The sequence below is a fragment of the Plutella xylostella genome, chromosome 14, assembly GCF_932276165.1.
Source record: "Plutella xylostella chromosome 14, ilPluXylo3.1, whole genome shotgun sequence".
Classification (NCBI taxonomy): Eukaryota; Metazoa; Arthropoda; class Insecta; order Lepidoptera; family Plutellidae; genus Plutella; species Plutella xylostella.
The window spans coordinates 4,437,467-4,455,884 of record NC_063994.1 but is presented as its reverse complement, the minus strand read 5'-3'; the positions used below and the strand labels follow the sequence as shown (position 1 = coordinate 4,455,884).

Sequence of the window (18,418 nt, the reverse complement as noted above, 5' to 3'; positions counted from 1 at the left end):
ATTAACGATATAAAAGAAAATCAAGAAAATCATTAGATAATAATATATAAGTAGTGTGTGTAGTGCTTATTGATCAAATATAAATAAAGTTAAAAGTTGTGTTTGCAAATAAGAAGGTAAGTACAGTGCAGTCGATCTTCAATTACAAAATTCGTAATATTTTCTGCAAACATCTCAAACGTTACTTTTGTAATTCAATATTCTGTACCAATTCCCGAGTATGGTTGTTTGCTTTTAAATATCTCATTCAAACGCTGCCGCGCTGTCCTTCTTTAATAGTTGCAATAACGTCCAATAAAGAAAAAGCACCCTCAGTCCTATTTCATATTCAGGCCACTGTAAAAAACAGCATAAAAATAAATTAATTAACAGATCCGCGCCATCACCCTGTAAACGACGTCTTTAAGAGACGAAAAAAAAACCTCCTCGGAAAACATAAACCAAGGAAAATAGTCGACAGAGACGGCGCTATCTGTTTATAATGAGAGTGAAAGAGTTGAATATCTTTCTTTCCTTTCGCTTGGTTAAAGAGGGGAGACGATTTTGACACGGTATGAATAAAGAAAATATGAAAGGCTTTTGTTGCCGTAAAAATTCCTGTACAAGGGATAAAGTCTTTAAGTTATCAGCGGAACGCTCGCCGGAGGTAGAGGGAGGTATATTTTTGCTCTAAGTACTTGAAGGGTAGTCTACGTTTAGGGGGAAACACAATTTCTAAAGGACTTGCAAGTAAGACGCTGGATCCCGTTGGTTTGTGCTTCGACTATGTTCGATGGTTGTGACCAAGTTTATTTTATTCTTATTTTAATGGAGAACCTTACATCATTGCATTAACTATTTTATAAAATAACTGAATAATAGCTTGATGCATATATAATATGAAACAGAACTAGTGACTGAATAGTGAATGTCCTTCATAGGATTAAACAGAAAAAAGGTTTTTTGTATGTTTTGTGACTAAAAAAATAATAAATATATTAGTCCATGTGCCTACTGGCCAGAACAGTAAACTCCAAAGGTCTAATTAACTACTTAGATGATAATTTTGTTGTAAATTCACTACATGTCTCTTCTCAACTATATGAGCTCTATAGGAGGTACTTTTATACAAACTTTTCTACTCGTCATGATTAATGTAGTAACCTAAAAAGGACAAGGGAATTAGTAGCTTTCGTCAGCGGTCGCCCTTACGGAAAAGAAGATGCATATTATACACAAAATTTACAAAGTAAGTAGGTACCTATGTTTTTGATTGATTGAATGTACACTCACGGGCAATGTAAAAGTTTCAGTGACATTTATGGAACGGCAATGGCAGGTGGAACTTTTTCATTGCTCGCGAATATTTATTCAATCAACCAAAAACAATAAAATATACCAACACGTAATATTGTACTCGCAAATTATATTCCGAGGCTTAAATTTAATAAAAATACTTACATGTTACAAGTTATGAAAAAAAATTGAATTTATAACCGTTACGCCTGCTAAAACAACGAATAATTATTTATAAATCAATAAAGGTTGGCACTGAAGTATGTTTGTATATACTTGAGGGCACTTCAGCATATATTAACGTCAGACGATGTATATTCACATGCGTATTAAGTCGAGCTCACGTCAAAATTGATTACTCTTGATATTGGAAGGTTAAGGTAACTGGGGAATACATTTTGTATTCGTGAGGTGTTTTGTTAGAGACTTTATTAAAATTTAAATATTGGGTGTTATGTTAATGTTTGATGATATTTAATGGTTATTGTTTAAAAATTATTGTCAGTACAGATTCTGTTGTTTGTTGATTTGGTAGTATGGAATGCAGTGCTGTGCTTTGTATTTTTAAGAAACTGAGATTTTGTAAATGTTCGTTCTCTAGAAGCAACGAAAATAAAATCTCCCGGTCCTATTTAAGAATAACTACTACTAACTACATCAAACAAGGGTGCCAAAATTATCGTTAAGCCGGTCCTTAACTATTACAGCCGAAAAAAATTGTAACGATACGAAACCCTATTAGCTATTCATACGTGACAGCCCTACGCCATTTCGGGGCGTACTTAAAATTCATCTTTATGACCACAGACTATAAGTTCTAGTTTCTTTGTGGGGAGTTTAGGGTGAAAGGGTCATAGTCTGACTAGTGGGGTCATATCGCAGTGAAACATGCGTTCCCGTAGCAAATCACTTCCGGGCCACTAAATACAGGCCAAAGTAATGCATTTAGCACGCTCCCGCTGCCGCTGCCGATGACAACTTTATTTCTCATTGTCACCATTTTTCTTGTCACTTTGCTGTCAATGGCGGATGATGCGGCGGCGTGCAATTTTTTTTGGTAGAGCACAATTTTATGCTGATTTCAAGTCTATTGTAAGTTGACTTATTCGTGTTGGCATGGTAGATGAAATAATATTATTGCGTAGGAATTTACTAAGTAGGAACTCATTGTTTCAATGGAACCAAAGTTCATCCAAACTTAAAGATTAAAATCTTCAATGTGTTTTAATCTCATATTATTAAACCGTCGAGCATTCCGTCCAATAAACCTTAATCGCGTTCAAAATCAAATAAACAGCTCACAAAACACTGATTTAAAACATCATTACGTATCATATCTGAGATACAGATCGCACGAGGGTGGGACGAATAGCCGAATATCGGCGCAACAAATTGTAACAAAGGACTTGCCAAAGACGATTATCGTGGATGGCGCGTGTGTCGCACGTGACTCGCATGCCGGCCGAAGATAGGCGCGCTCACCCTACTTTACCCTGTACACGGGAAAATTTACTCTATTTTTCAAGACATAGTGAGCACTCTCCCTTGGTGATGCGATTTGCTAAATTCATTGCGCCATTGAAGCGAAATAGTCTTTTTTATAGAGGAGATAAGTGAGATTTTTCCGCCATAGTTACAGTTATGAAAGTTACTTAAAAGCAAGAAGTGTTGGAGGGAAATTAATACCACAATTTGAAGGATTTAAAGCTTACATTGTAATCGGTAGGGTAAATAAATATATAGAATTGCGGCTGATTGTCCGGACGGCTGTCATCAGCATGTGAGAGACACCTGCCTCAGGCATGGCCAGATAAAAAACCGTATACTTGCTCAATTATTTACGTACCAACAAAAATACTATGAGACATTTACCATTATCCAGAAAAGGAAAATCATTGAGTAGGTATATTGCCTTGATCCTGATTCAGATAAAAACTATATATCAGATAATATGTGTATTAAAGTACATATATTATTATATTATCAAGAGATACTTATAATTATTCATAATTACACGGACATAGGTAACGAACTATGTATCTGTAAATATTTCTATCCATACATTGAATATTTTTTGTTGTTTTATACAAAATTACTCCAATGCGACTGCTTTAGCTTACCTCTTTTTCTCACTCATGCACCTGCTCACTTACCCCTTCCAGCAATAGTCACCTTTACCCCAGTTTACCCCACACGTTTCTGAACGAGGTAATCACAGACTCCGTATCCAATAATGATGGTTAATCTGTTCAACCCCCGCCGGGCCACGTGTTCGGAACACAATCATGTATTTAATACGTGTTTAGATGTTATCTGTGATGCAAGTGCGATGTGGAAATTAAACTCATACCTAGTGTAAATTATTTATTAATATCAATCGGAAGTTGAAACTAGAAAATGCCAGGCCGTTATTATTCTGAGGATCTAGACGGGTGCCGTCATTTTACTTGGTCATATAGTGACTGGAAGAAACTAAGTTCTCATCCCCTATGGATACATCCATCTTATATGGGACAGTAGAAGATTGCTCAAGCGACCCTTGTAGTCATGCAGAGTCCACCAGGATTCTGGACTGGCATAAAATAATTTATGTAACATTAAAATTCGATAACAGATCGCCAGTATTAGTTCTAAGCACCACACTTTTAGCCACTTGTAACTAACAAATGAGAATTTAGGGGATACGCTTAACTGGTACTATCCGCAACATCATTTATTTTTAGTTAACACTTACGCATATTTAAATTTTTTCAACAAAATACTTTTTTTTTAAATATTTCTTTAAAGAAACTAGCTGCCTGCCTAGATACTTACATATAATATAAGTTTTTATCAAATTAATGTTTTTATCTTAATATTTAACCCGGATTCAACGTGGCGAGTTTAAAAAGATCTTTGAATTGTCGCCTATCCTAACTAGAATCATTTATTAATACTTTATACCAACTTTTCTAATCCGCTTGTGCTCGTTGACACTGCCTTCCCATAGTCTTTAATTGTTTGGTTGTCTGTACCGGTCACCCTCGCCAAACAATATTAAATAACGATAGCATCTAACATCGACTGGGCCGATAAGATATACTCTGATTAAACTGTTAAAATAACATACTACACCACGATCGTTGAACATTTACTTTATTGCTTAGGGTGAAAATAAATGTCAGATATACACTCACGGGCAATGAAAAGGTTCCACTGAGAAACGTACCAAATTACTCCTAAACGGAAAAGTCTAGGTTTATTACGCCTTCTGCAACATTGAAGTACATTTAACTGAGCATCAGCATATTAATACCAAAAACGGTAATATTTTGTTCAAGTTTTACATTAAATGTTTTAAAAAAATTGGTTTGTTTGGTGTTGGAATTTTGAGAGTGGAACGTTTTCATTTCCCGTGAGCGTATTATTAGTACTTACTCTGTAGCTTTCTCAAAGTCTAAACTTTAAAAGTATTTATTTACTTGAAAAGTGAAACAAAGAGACCATAATAAAAAACACACACACACGCACTCACGCCTTGTACTAATGTACTCCCTTGCGGGGTAGGCAGAGGTGCATTGCTGCACCCACTTTTCGCCAGAGTGCTGTTATGTTAGTCCCAATGTAATGTTGTTGTTGTTGCAGTCCTATGGCACCCCAGAGGTGCAGAGGGTCTCCACTAACGTCCGCCACTTCCGCCTATCTTCGGCTGTATTTTTGGCCTCACTCCAGCTTAGTCCAGCGGCTCGCAGCTCGTTTTCGACGCTTCGGCGCCATGTTTGGACAGGGCGTCCCCGGGAGCGCTTGCCATTTGGTGGCCTCCAGTCAAAGGCTATAGTTGCGGATTCGTAGCTCCTCTTCGTACAGTGTGCCCAATCCATCTCCATTTTCGTTTCGCAATTTCCTTGCCGATGGGAGATTGTCGGCACATCTTCCACAGATCTTCGTTACATATTGTCTTCGGCCAGAAAACGCGTAGGATCGACCTGAGGGACTTATTGACGAACACTTGCAGTTTGTTCGTCAGCCCTTTCGTCACTCTCCACGTTTCGCAACCAAAGAGCAATACGGACTTCACGATGGAGTCGAAGAGGGAGATTTTTATCCGCCTTGTGAGCACATTCGAGTCCCAAACAGGTTTGAGCTGGGCAAACGCAGCCTTCGCCTTCTCGATCCTGCTCTCTATATCCTCATCTGCTCCTCCCTGACGGGTGACCGTGCTTCCGAGGTAAGTGAATGTATCGACCGAGTCCAAGCGTTGGTCATCGAGTATTAAGGCGTCCGAGGTTTAAGGCCCAATGTAATACTGAGATAAAAACTAAAACTGGTCATACTTGCAACTCTTACACACAACAGAATATTTATGGATTACGGCTGTGAATTTCTTATCCAGAAATTTATAAAATGTTAACAAGTAATCCAAAAGATGTTGCTACTGACTCATGCTACTATTCTGAAGAACTTTTGTTCTACGACGACAATATTAGACGTATCTAGTGTTGCCCAAATGCAAGAACAAGACGAGACTTAGCCAGTCTTGGTCTTGGTCTTGCGCCAATACACCTGGTCTTGGTCTTGGTCTTGGTCTTGCGCCAATACACCTGGTCTTGGTCTTGGTCTTGGTCTTGCGCTCTCAGTCTTGGTCTTGGTCTTGGTCTTGCAGCAAGAGTCTTGCAAGTCTTGCAATTACCTATTAGTCTATTACTATTTATTAAAGTTTACTTTTTGATTTTAGTAGATATTTTTATTCGCTATGTTTATGGTATTAGTCGTAATGCGCATAGGTCCAGTTTTTCATATTCTTTGATACAGTTTTTTGCGTCTCATAGAATTCCTAAGCGTACCTACCTATACACTGAACTGTTACACCTAACTACTCAGTAAAATAGCGCTAAGTCCTAGCTGCAAGACGCAAGAGTCTTGCAGGCTATGTCTTGTTCTTGCTCAAGTCTTGCACGGTCAGGTCTTGGTCTTGGTCTTGCTAAAAATACGCGGTCTTGTTCTTGGTCTTGGTCTTGCAAAAACGCAAGAACAAGACCAAGACTGCAAGACCAAGACTGAATTTGGGCAACACTAGACGTATCTCAGAATTCGTTTACTCTCTTTACTCTTACTAGAATCCCTTATTTTTTTTAAACAAAAGTTTTTAAAGTTTACCCTTCCTTCCTTACAGTTACAATACAATTGTTGCAACACCCTGCCTATACCAATACTTATATCAGATATCAGATTTGATCCGTTTTGCATCCCATAACGAAGCGAGGGCCCGTCCCCCGCCGCTCAAACTTGGACATATGTTCTGTGTTATACGCATTTTTAATACACTCTGTGCATTTAATATTCGCCATTCGCTTCTCTGCTGGGGATTTAAAAAAAGTTTGTTGGAAAATTCGCGCGCGTCGTTCGCAGGAAATGTCGACGATTCTTGTTGCTTGTTTTGTGTTTGCGTGTGTTTATGTGTGCCGTTTCGTTCATTTTTATGAATAATATTTAAGTTTTTATTTAATATTAAAGATTTATTTTTAAACTAGACTGAAAATTTGTGTTGCAAAAGTGGTATACTAATCCGAAAGGCGGTGATTCAGAGGCACGTACCTAACAATGGTTGCTACTCGTACCGATTTAGCCAACCTCCAACCCTTTATTTGACGCCCTTTCCATTTTGTCTACCGAAGACACCGCTATTAATATCTCGTGGACTTATCTCTACCCCGCGTTTACATGCTAATCCGAAAATAATCCACCTATATACATAGCAAATATACCTATTTTACCTACCCATACCTATGTACGGCGCCCTACGCCCTCACCAAAGCATTCCTAGGTTGTTTACACATGAGTGGAGATCAAACGGGCGACCGCTATCTTACAACTTAGTGTATAAGCGTCCTAAACAGATGTTTAGGCCGCTTTGACGCGCTGCCTCGCGACTTAAAGCGTTATTTGCTTAATTTAAAGCCTGTTAAGTTTTTAAACTTGGAACAATCTTGTTTGGCAATTGTTTTCGGAGGGTTTCCGAAGCTTTTGGGTTTGGGACGGCTGTTCTTTGTAAAGACGGAAGTTACAGGGAATTTGTAAATTTTAAGTAACAGGTTGATGTATCCACTACAGTGTTTGAGGATAAACGCAAATGTACCTGCTAAAATATACGTCAAATAAAAAAAACTTTTTTGCTAAAAGTTTAAAAACCTTTCTACTTACGTCACAATTTAAAAAAAATGATGCAGGTATAACCCGTCCCTTGACAAGCGGGCTCGGGCGTGCGTGAAGCGCTCAGATTATTGAAAACATCATCCAAGTGTCATCGAGACCTTCCAAATTCAAATTAATAATAAAATTAGGTCAGCCGAGAGATTTATTGATAGCTGTTGCTATTGGGTGGTTTTGAGGTTTTGTGTGCTTGATAGGGATAACGTTTATTAGATTGGATAATGGTGTTAAAATAAGCTGTAAATAACATTAGAGAAAACTATGGATTCTTCTTGGAATTTAAGCTGTTGGTCAGCCGGAAAATTATCTAGAGTATAGATTTGCATCGTAACTGATATGTAATTACTTAAACCAACGTGTATTTCACGCATTTACATGCACGAGTAATCAAACACCAATTATTGGTATTGATACCGTATTGCAATACATACAGTATAAAGTACAATAAACTCGTAGACTATGCATCAAATATTGTATAGTACAATCTTGTTGAAACACAGTATACTACATACTTAATAGTGAAAGTAAATGCATAAAACTATAATAAAATGATTGGCAAGGTAGGTAGACCACCCAAACCCGCTATCTTAGAGGAAATTAAAAAGTTGCCAAGCACCAACTGTCAGAGCCTCAAGTGACAGCGCAGTAAACGGACGTAGCGCGTAACTTAGACGTAGGACAGTAAGACGATAGATGGTAACATGATACAGAAACGCGCGGTGGTCTCCCGCCTGTTGTGACTGGCAGCTGACGCGATGCCTGATGGACCGAGAAAGCGCGGCACGTTCGAATTTAAAACGACGTCATTTTTTAAACTTAAAACTTTTTGTTTCTTTTTTACGCGCGATCGACTGTCTATGATACTGAATCGGCCGATGCGAAGCAAATAAATTATGTAGGTACCTAGGTGACGACAGAAAATGATCGTTTGTTATTCATGCTCGACTCAATAGGTTTCGATGATAAAATATGAATCTAAAAGCAATATTTCGCGAAGAATGCTCTAACAAGCAAAGTAATTAAAAGTCAGAAAACATCTCAGAACTCTATCTAGTGATCGGGAATAAAAATGAAGTCGAAAAAGGGTTGACTTCTTCTCGTATACAAATGAAATGGAAAATTTTAACAAGCTGTTCATCAAAATGGATTTTAAAATCAGCCATTCGAATCAATTAAACTGTTATTGTAAACAATTTTAATTTAATTTGTTCTATTAATTGTTATCAGGAAATCAGTGAATGGACTTAATTGTGACATAAGCCAAAATCAAAACAGTGACAAAAAAAACATTACCAAAGAGCGAATCACAAACTAAACGAAAATGTGTCGTCTGTGTAAAAAGGTTGGCCATGCGTAAACCGCGTCCGTGCACTGGACGGTTTAAAAAAACTCGCAAACCATAGACACACAGGTCCGCTTTTAAACGGTTCTCCCTTAATTTGAATCACACACTTCGATTGACTTGTTTCCGCGATTGTACCCGGCTAAATACCCACCAATTAATAAATAACCCTTTTAGCATTATTTATTTATATTTGTTTACGATGATTAAGTTTCTTTGAGGGCATGCACTCAGATAATGTCCATTACGACAATGGGTGCAATTTTTTTTCATATGATTGGACTTAAATAAGGTTTTTTGTGGTTCACGAGAGGTTTTCACGGTAAATTAGGTTTTATTTGGTTAGAAAACTTGGGCTTTTGATACCGGTAGTTTTTTTTTTCAAATCTTTAAGGGAGTTGGAAATGCTTATTTATAGGCGCTAGTTTATTTCAGGCACTTTTCCATTTATTTGTGAATTAATGCAATGCACTAGCACAAACCTAACAAACCAAGTCCTTCGACTGACCCTCAACAGGACTTATACCTAAAAACAAAAATATATAATTGCAGCATGTTATTTTGAAACTTTTTATTTTCAAAAGCAACAATATTTCGGCCAAAGCCTCTTCCGGGCCGCAATAGCTAAAAAAGTGAAATATAAAATCAATTATATTAAAACGCTCCACCACGGGCACAGTCAAAAACGCCGTAAAAAGTATGAAAGGTACCCCCTAAATACCCGGTGATGTGAAGCGCGAAAATTATCTTATATTTGCTCAGACTGCGTGAACATAGGGCGAGAATACTCTGCAATAAGCTTAGAGAGCTATTTTTTTATTTTATTTTACAAGTCCCATCTCCTGTAGCGCGGCGCGGCAAATAAAGAGGGACGTATTGATCGGCAATAAGATTTTATTTTTAATGATTTTTTTGCATGTTAATATGTACTCTTTGCTAGTATGAAAAGTTGGTTTTTATACAAATTTATCATTGCTACTTATTGAGTATCGTACGTGTAGATACATTAAAGTAGAGTAGGTACCTACCTATTTACCTGTTTAAAACCGTTTATGAATAAACTCTTTGTACTGTATTTCGTTTTGTAGCGTTAAAATCACGATACTGTCATCTGAATCAACATAATGGGCCGAATCCAAGAGATTTATATTCCCATTACCATCTAAAGGACGTGTTTACAAAACAATTAAACATAATAACACGGGAACGCATGTAATAAATCGCTGCATATCATTTAACGCCCAAACGATTTCAAATAATTGACGGAGAGCCCCTTCGACATACACCTTAAACTTTAAGTTAATATACAGGGCATTAGCGACCCTTACACGCGCCCCCCGTGGCTCATCGTAAAGCAGAAACGTATTGACAAATGCCTATAAGTCTCAATCAAACAATAGTCTAAATTCAGCGCCGTATTGACCCATTTCTTTGATTGAGCACAATAGAGAATCGACAATTAAATTTAAATTTCGAATTCCGTGGGAAACACTCGAATTAAGTGCAGTTTTGACTTTCGCTGTCATCTTACGTTTGGGCGGGAAAGTTTTTTTTTTGTTTTCGGCCAGGAGGCGTTCGCGTCTTGTTGAGTACGGGGCGGGTCGCGGTCGCCTTTATTTTTTTGTTCGGCTTGGATCGCATGTCCTTTATGCCTTTGATAAATTAATCTGGGAATTAAATCATTATTTGCTTATTGTTGGTTCTATTGGGAGACTCGTACGTATGGAGCTACGAGTCATATTAACCTAGTACTTATTATGTGAATTATTTCGTTAATAATAAACTATACTTAACATTATATTATGTAGGACTAATCACTTCTCATCTTAACTTACATTACAAAAAGAAAATACTTAGGTATACTATCCTTACATCGTACCTACATAATTGCACTTTTTAATAATTAATTCACACTTATTCAAAAATCGAATGGGAACAGACACCGAAAAGATGAACATCTGCAAAGAGTCCGTGAAACAAACAAGCACTCCAATCGCGTAAAAAGGCGGCGAAACAAAAGAATAATCAATTAAACGCAGTCGCAGAAAGCAGTTCGAATAGCAAAAAGTCACCCAAAATATTGAGTTGCGAAGTGCTGAAGTAAGTCGTACAATACTCACAGCAGGTCGCCCATTGTCGCCGCCCCTCCACGCTCGACAATGGGATCGCGATTCACTGCTTCTTCTCTTTGTACAAAATAAAATGGAGCCCGAAGAAAGCGAGTGTTGGTACCGAAAGTAAAATTGGAGATTCGGTGAAAGAAATGTTGATGTGAGAAAGCGCAAACATGCTGCTTTGAATAGGTTAAGGGTGCTCGGTGAATGGCTGAGCACGTAAGTTTTAAGTTTTTCTGACTTTATTTATACTCTGGGGGAACAATGGCTTTTGCAGTACGGATTCTATTTCTAGCCGAATCTAGCCTGACATGACGAACCTATCGAACGTAGACAAAAACTTTAAACACATTTTTTTTTTAATGTATATTTATCCTTACTACACTACTTTTGTTGTCAGTGGAGTGCTGATATGCTGCAATATGAAATACTTAAATATGTATATTTTCTTTCAATTATATCCTCCACGTCATAAATAACATATAACGTCCTATTGATATGAATACTTATGACATAAAATATAGCCGATACGCGTATCAAATCCAATGTTTTTTCACCCCGAAAAGCGCAATTCGCCTCGAATCGGTCAAGCGAGCGCACGACATCCGAAACGCTGGTAATCCACCCAACCGTATGCAAGGGACAGTTAAATATAATAAATAAAGACGCCAAAACTCCGTCAGGATACGATTTTCCACTAGATGTGTTGCCAGAGGAGAAAAATCTCCAAGTCGCTAGCCGGCTTCCGTGGCGTCAAATTGATTATTGATTTATTTTATATACTTACTCGGTGTGTAAGTAGGTATTATTATATTTGCAAGGGTGTCGTCTAGCTGTCGTGGAATAACGAGATGCGATCTAGAGGCGCTTTTGCTACTGCATACTTTTTCTTATATTCAGCTTCTCTGTTGATCTGATTTTATACATATATTTCATAGTTTATGATTTATAATGTCGATTGAACAAATATTTATTTTTCTTTCATGACTAGTTAATTAAAAAAAAATAACTTGACTGAAATCAATAATTAGTTACTTAGGTAGGTTAATTTGTCTGAAATTCTTCAATACTTATATCGGCTTATTTAAGGGTAGGTAATTACTAAATTTTATTACATTCGTTTCGAATAAACCTTACTCCACTAAACGTTCTATAAATACCTATTTAAAAAATCAAACATCCACCGTTTATAAAATAATATGAATTAGAATACAATAATGAACTCAAAACTGCCGAGGGTCAATATAATTAAAAACCATCATCTTTGGAGAGCCAACGAAATGGCAAAAGTCAATTGTGTATATTTTGTCAACCGGTCTCACTAGTAGTTATGGCCTCGATAATGTCCCACTGTTATTATTATTATTATTTTAGTAAAATAATATAATAGTGTATTATTATAATCGCACGGGGATGAACGCTCGAATGGATCGGAAAGACATCTTTTTTCAACGGCTTTTTATTTTAGGGCATAATAATATTTCTTTCTTTCTTTTTGTTGAATATTTGCTTCTGTAGCCGGTAGCTGTGAGGTATTGTTGTGGATTACTTCACGGTTTGACGCCTCTCGTTAGTTAGAACTTTTCGGTTTTGATCAATTAAATAACAACTTCACTTTATTATGTAATGTTTCCCAATAAAAAATATAGGTACTTATCTAAAAAAAATACTTAAGTATCTAGTAGCATAGTCAAATTCCAAACATAGATGAAGTGTAATTTTTTTTAGCACTGTTATGTCTTTACATAATGGCAAATTCTAAACATGAATGAAGTGTCGCTACAACTGTTGGCACAGATTTTATAATACAAAGATTGCATGTACATCTCAATAACGATAAAAGTAATGGATTAGGTCAAGCTACTTAAATATTGCTTTGCATAAAATCACAAATGTTTATGAATCTTTGGCTTGAGTAACTTATTGTTATTATTGATATATCTATCCACTATTCTAAAAGCAACGTCCGGGCGATCGACATTAACACAAAGCCAGACATTTACCAAAATCTACAGTCACTTTACAATAATTTCACACTTTAAATCGACCCTTAACTGTACCGCGAAATCAGACATCCGTAAATAATGGGTTTCAATCTAATTCAGTGTCATTACTACCCTCTTGGCGTTAGGACATGAATTATGACTTATTACTGGCAACACAATGGGTAAACCACCCCACACACGGCGCGACATCCGTCGCCTGCCGTGTCCGTGCAGTTCAGCTTTACAATCCCGCGGTGGATAAGGGCTTATCTTGTTGAGTTGTCAATTGTTTGTGATGGACTTGTGTCATGTTAGTTAGCGCTTTTTCAAACAGGGATATATTTCTGTAAGGCCGCGCGTGGACCGTATTGTTCTGAGTTGAGGACTATATTATATTGTATTAAGTCGTTTCTTCTTCCTAAGCATTATCATTTGAAAGGTGAAGATACATTATAAACAACATTTACAGTACCTACATCTAAAGAAATTTTTGACAGGAATTTCTAATAATATTTTAAAATTTAACTTTCTACTCAATGAACAATAATGATAAAATTAAGCTGAGGAAAGTTTAGTTTGGCATTTATCTTTAGCTGTTCCATAAATTAGTGTTCCAGTAAAAAAAAACTGTAATTTTTGCAAGCTTTGCTAAGTATAGTATAGATGCCAGGAGCGTCACTAATAAAATTCCATCCCATATCCAAAAACAATACCCAATAACATCCACTAACGGCACCATGGATGTCCGAATGCGATCCCGTCACTCATCCCACATCCATATATCAACTATTGTCTCGCTCGCATTTATTTATTATAATTTTATGCGACGTCCACACTTCGACGGCCCGCTTTTGTGCATTAAACGATGTCCTTGTTCAGTTATTGTTATACAAGGGTGCGTAGAGTGTCAACGCGGCTTTATAAAAACACTCGACCGAATATGAACCTTATCTCTACCGATTACGATCTATGGCAGATGCATTTGTTAGCTTACGAATTGTTGCAGCTCTGTTGATGGAATATAGCTCCTGTCTTATAGTAAATTAAGGTGCAAAGTGGTGCAGGGATATAGTGTGGTTATAAATGTAATATAACTATTGAGATGGTCGTTTCGTCAATGCATATTTATTAGTTTTTTTTCGCCGCCGCAAGTGTAGATTTACTGATATGTCTCGATGTAATTATAGTATTAGTACAAGTGTTGTATCGTGTTACTGATGGGGTGTTGATAGCGCGTTTTATTATGTTACGGATATAAATATTATAATTAAGTATAGTTTATATCATGGTTTCTTTGCTTACGTATAAGTACAGGGTTTTAGAAAAAATTGGGAGTACTTTTAGAAAAATAGGTGTCTTTTGAAAGATCGCAAACCTTCCAATAAAAACTGAACGACTTCCTAATTTTACAAAAGAAAAAGAGTTCAACGAAAAGTGCTACGTCGTAGTAGTACTACGCCGTAGCATGTCTACGCCGTAGCTCGTAGCTTTTTGATTTCAAAAGTTTCACACAAGCTCTAATCTGGATGTTTTATCCACACTGGAATCCTTTCCTTTTTCAATTCTCTTTAGCAAAATATGACACATTTGTTATGTGCCTTAATTATGGTCACACAGAAAATATTGAATCGGGCATTAATCTGAATCGTATACTGTACCACAGTACTGGAGCCTACAATAATACATAGTTTACCCCACCTATGTGCAACAGACACATCTGTACAGCCTTAAACATATACATACATTACGGAGTGAAATTTTATAAGTGATCGAGATACTACCGTACGCACCGGTCCACCCTACATTAGCAATCAAATTCTACAACCATATCTGTCCACTGTGAGGCATAGTTCTGCTGCATATTTGACAAGTTTTACCAGAATATCCTCGAGGCAAAGAGTAAAGGCAGCCTTGGAGATCGCAGTATTAGAAGTTCTCATGCGGTAGAAAACTCCAACACTCCACTCCAACAAACTGTTAACCATTTTATAGCCAACGAAAGTCAATACATATTCCTTTTCAACCATCAGGTCGTTATCAATTTAGCAAACATTATTTCTTATCTGGCCCATTGACCTTATCTCATCTCGATCACTGATTTCTCTCCACACTGCATACATGCAACCATGCGTGGAATGTGTTTGCTTGTAATTGGCTAATGAATGGCCGTGATTGGCTGGCCGCGCGGAACGCACGAAACGGCCTTCGGTGATTCGCTGAAATGGCCATCTGCTGGCCGGTGGCGCCATTTTAGTTTAGTTATAGTGTTAATACTATTGTTATGATGGATAGATAATTATTTTTAGGTTCCTGAACTTTATTGCCTCCGAAATTTATAATACATACTAGCATTTCTGAATGCCTATGCGTTAAGCTTACCATAATTAATATTCAACTGTTCATCTTAATAACCATTTTATGTTGAAATTATATAAAATAATTTTAATGTGTTAATAAGAAATTGGTTCTTAGTGAAAATAGGTTATATTATACATATAAATGCATTGCTTTTTAAGACTTTCCTCACCCATCTCTATGAAATCCGCCCGCCCGCCTATCATACCGCAACTCTGAAAATACCTTCATTCCAACCTGTCCATCCACAGGTATCATCCATCAACCGCGTGCTGCGCAACCTGGCTGCACAGAAGGAGAAGACCAGCAGCCAGCCCCCGCCAGCTGACTGCTCCACGCCCGGGGTCTACGAGAGGCTACGACTATTAGGTAATGTCAATGTAGAGTAGGGTGATAGGTCATTCGTATCTAAGAGTCTACAAGAGTCTTCTTTCGAGGATGAGCCGCATTCATATCTCAGAGTTTACACAACAGTCTTCTTATGAGGATACGCCGGTCAGATCAGTTGTCAGGCACTGCACAGACTGCCCAGGATGTACCGGACCTATACCAGGTATAGACTTGTGAATCACTCAGGAAGGGTCCTTTCGCATATGCTACCAAATTTGCAGAAGCTTTTTAGGTTCCGTACTTAAACCGCGCGACGACGCTCGGTCGCCTTTTGCGGCAAGAATTCACTCTGAATCCTCTATTATCACAAAAAACAAATTCTTATAATTACATGGTTTTACCTTGGCTTTACCTGCTGCAACACACAGTTGATACACTCGGCTCTTTCCCCTCCCCCCCCCCAATCCTCCCTAACATCACCTCTTGTCCTCAGGAGCGCCAGGCGCAGCCCCCGCGTGGCGGCCGCCGTGGCCGGGGCAGCTGGACGCGCGCCCCCCCTACCAGCTGCACAGCCTCAGCCCCGGGCCACAGCTGTGTAATGGAGACATGACGCATATGAAGAAAGGTCAGTGGTTTACCCTTAGATTAAAATTATACGAACAAAATCCGATAACCGTCCGCATTTTGCTTACTGCTAATGACAACCATTGCACCAAAGAATAAAGTAGGAAAACTTCTAACCGAACTAATGCAAAACAACGAACTAGATGTCAAGACGTTTCTTTTGCAATGAAACTCCATCTAGTTCATATTAAAATGTACCTGAATGTCACTGTAAGAGAGGCCAGATTTTGCCCCAAGTTGCTAGCGTAGAGTGGGACGCACTTAGTTAGTTAGTTTAGTACAATGCGGTTACAGCTTTAATCTTATAACTTTTTCTATCGCCCATAACAGGATAAGATCATTTTTGAACTTTTAGTGTACTTAACCTAAACAAAATATAAAAAATTTCAAAACAATGATTCGTAATCAAAGTCGTTTGTTTGTACTGTTAGACACCTGCGTGAAGTTAGCAGCCTAAAGTTAGCAGCCTATGAATATGCGACCAAATTAAGATGGTCACTTCACTCATCCTGTTCTTATTCAATTAAAACGTATGCAAAGGCTTACGTTGTGTATAGTAGTAGTACTATATGCTAATTAAAATTTAATACAAACCAATATTGTCAAAATTACCATAATTCTAACTTATTTAAATTAAAGTCAGCAGCCTAAATGGTCCATTTGTATGGAGACACCTGGAAGTTGTCCAGATGCCAGCATCTCACCTAGTTTATTTTGTGTGTTGTTTCATAAGAAAAGGCTGACAGAAGTTTCATCAACATTGAAAGAGGATAGCAGGGGTAGCCGGGCCACTTTATAAATGATTTTGGTGAAAAATCGTCATTTTGTATGGAGACACCTGGAAGTTGTCCAGATGCCAGCATCTCACTTAGTTTATTTTGTGTGTTGTTTCATGAGAAAAGGCTGACAGAAGTTTCATCAACATTGAAAGAGGATAACAGGGGTAACGGGACGAAAGAATGAAATAAAAAGTTAGCAGCCTAAATGATGAATTTGTATGGGGGCACCTGGAAGTCGTCCAGATGCCAGCATCTCACCTAGTTTATTTTGTGTGTTGTTGCATAAGAAAAGGCTGACAGAAGTTTCATCAACATTGAAAGAGGATAACAGGGGTAACGGGACGAAAGAATGAAATAAAAAGTTAGCAGCCTAAATGGTGAATTTGTATGGGGGCACCTGGAAGTCGTCCAGATGCCAGCATCTCACCTAGTTTATTTTGAGTATATTTCCATAAACAAAGGCTGACACAAGTTTCATCAACATTGAAAGAGGATAACAGGGGTAACGGGACGAAAGAATGAAATATAAAGTTAGCAGCCTAAATGGTGACTTTGTATGGGGGCACCTGGAAGTCGTCCAGATGCCAGCAACTCACCTAGTTTATTTTGTGTATATTCCCATAAACAAAAGCTGACAGAAGTTTCATCAACATTGAAAGAGGATAGCAGGGGTAGCCGGGCCATTTTATAACTGATTTTGGAGGAAAATCGTCATATTGTATGGAGACACCTGGAAGTTGTGCAGATGCCAGCATCTCTTCTAGTTTATTTTGTGTGTGGTTTCATAAGAAAAGGCTGACAGAAGTTTCATCAACATTGAAAGAGGATAGCAGGAGTAACGGGACGAAAGAATGAAATAAAAAGTTAGCAGCCTAAATGGTGACTTTGTATGGGGGCACCTGGAAGTCATCCAGATGCCAGCATCTCACCTAGTTTATTTTGTGTATATTCCCGTGAACAAAGGCTGACAGAAGTTTCATCAACATTGAAAGAGGATAGCAGGGGTAGCCGGGCCATTTTATAACTGATTTTGGTGGAAAATCGTCATTTTGTATGGAGACACCTGGAAGTTGTCCAGATGCCAGCATCTCACCTAGTTTATTTTGTATGTGGTTTCATAAGAAAAGGCTGACAGAAGTTTCATCAACATTGAAAGAGGATAACAGGGGTAACGGGACGAAAGAATGAAATAAAAAGTTAGCAGCCTAAATGGTGACTTTGTATGGGGGCACCTGGAAGTCATCCAGATGCCAGCATCTCACCTAGTTTATTTTGTGTATATTCCCGTAAACAAAGGCTGACAGAAGTTTCATCAACATTGAAAGAGGATAGCAGGGGTAGCCGGGCCATTTTATAACTGATTTTGGTGGAAAATCGTCATTTTGTATGGAGACACCTGGAAGTTGTCCAGATGCCAGCATCTCA

The 18,418-nt window shown here is 37.8% G+C and overlaps 1 protein-coding gene across 1 annotated transcript in view; it reads left to right on the top strand.

Annotated features, from left to right (window-relative positions):
• LOC105380079 (paired box protein Pax-6) overlaps window positions 1-18,418 on the top strand; it is a 58,069-nt gene that overhangs the window by 11,607 nt on the left and 28,044 nt on the right. The window contains exons 5-6 of the mRNA XM_048625289.1: window positions 15,512-15,629; window positions 16,084-16,215. Coding sequence (XP_048481246.1) covers window positions 15,512-15,629; window positions 16,084-16,215 — 250 coding nt within the window. The remainder of the gene's footprint in view (window positions 1-15,511; window positions 15,630-16,083; window positions 16,216-18,418) is intronic.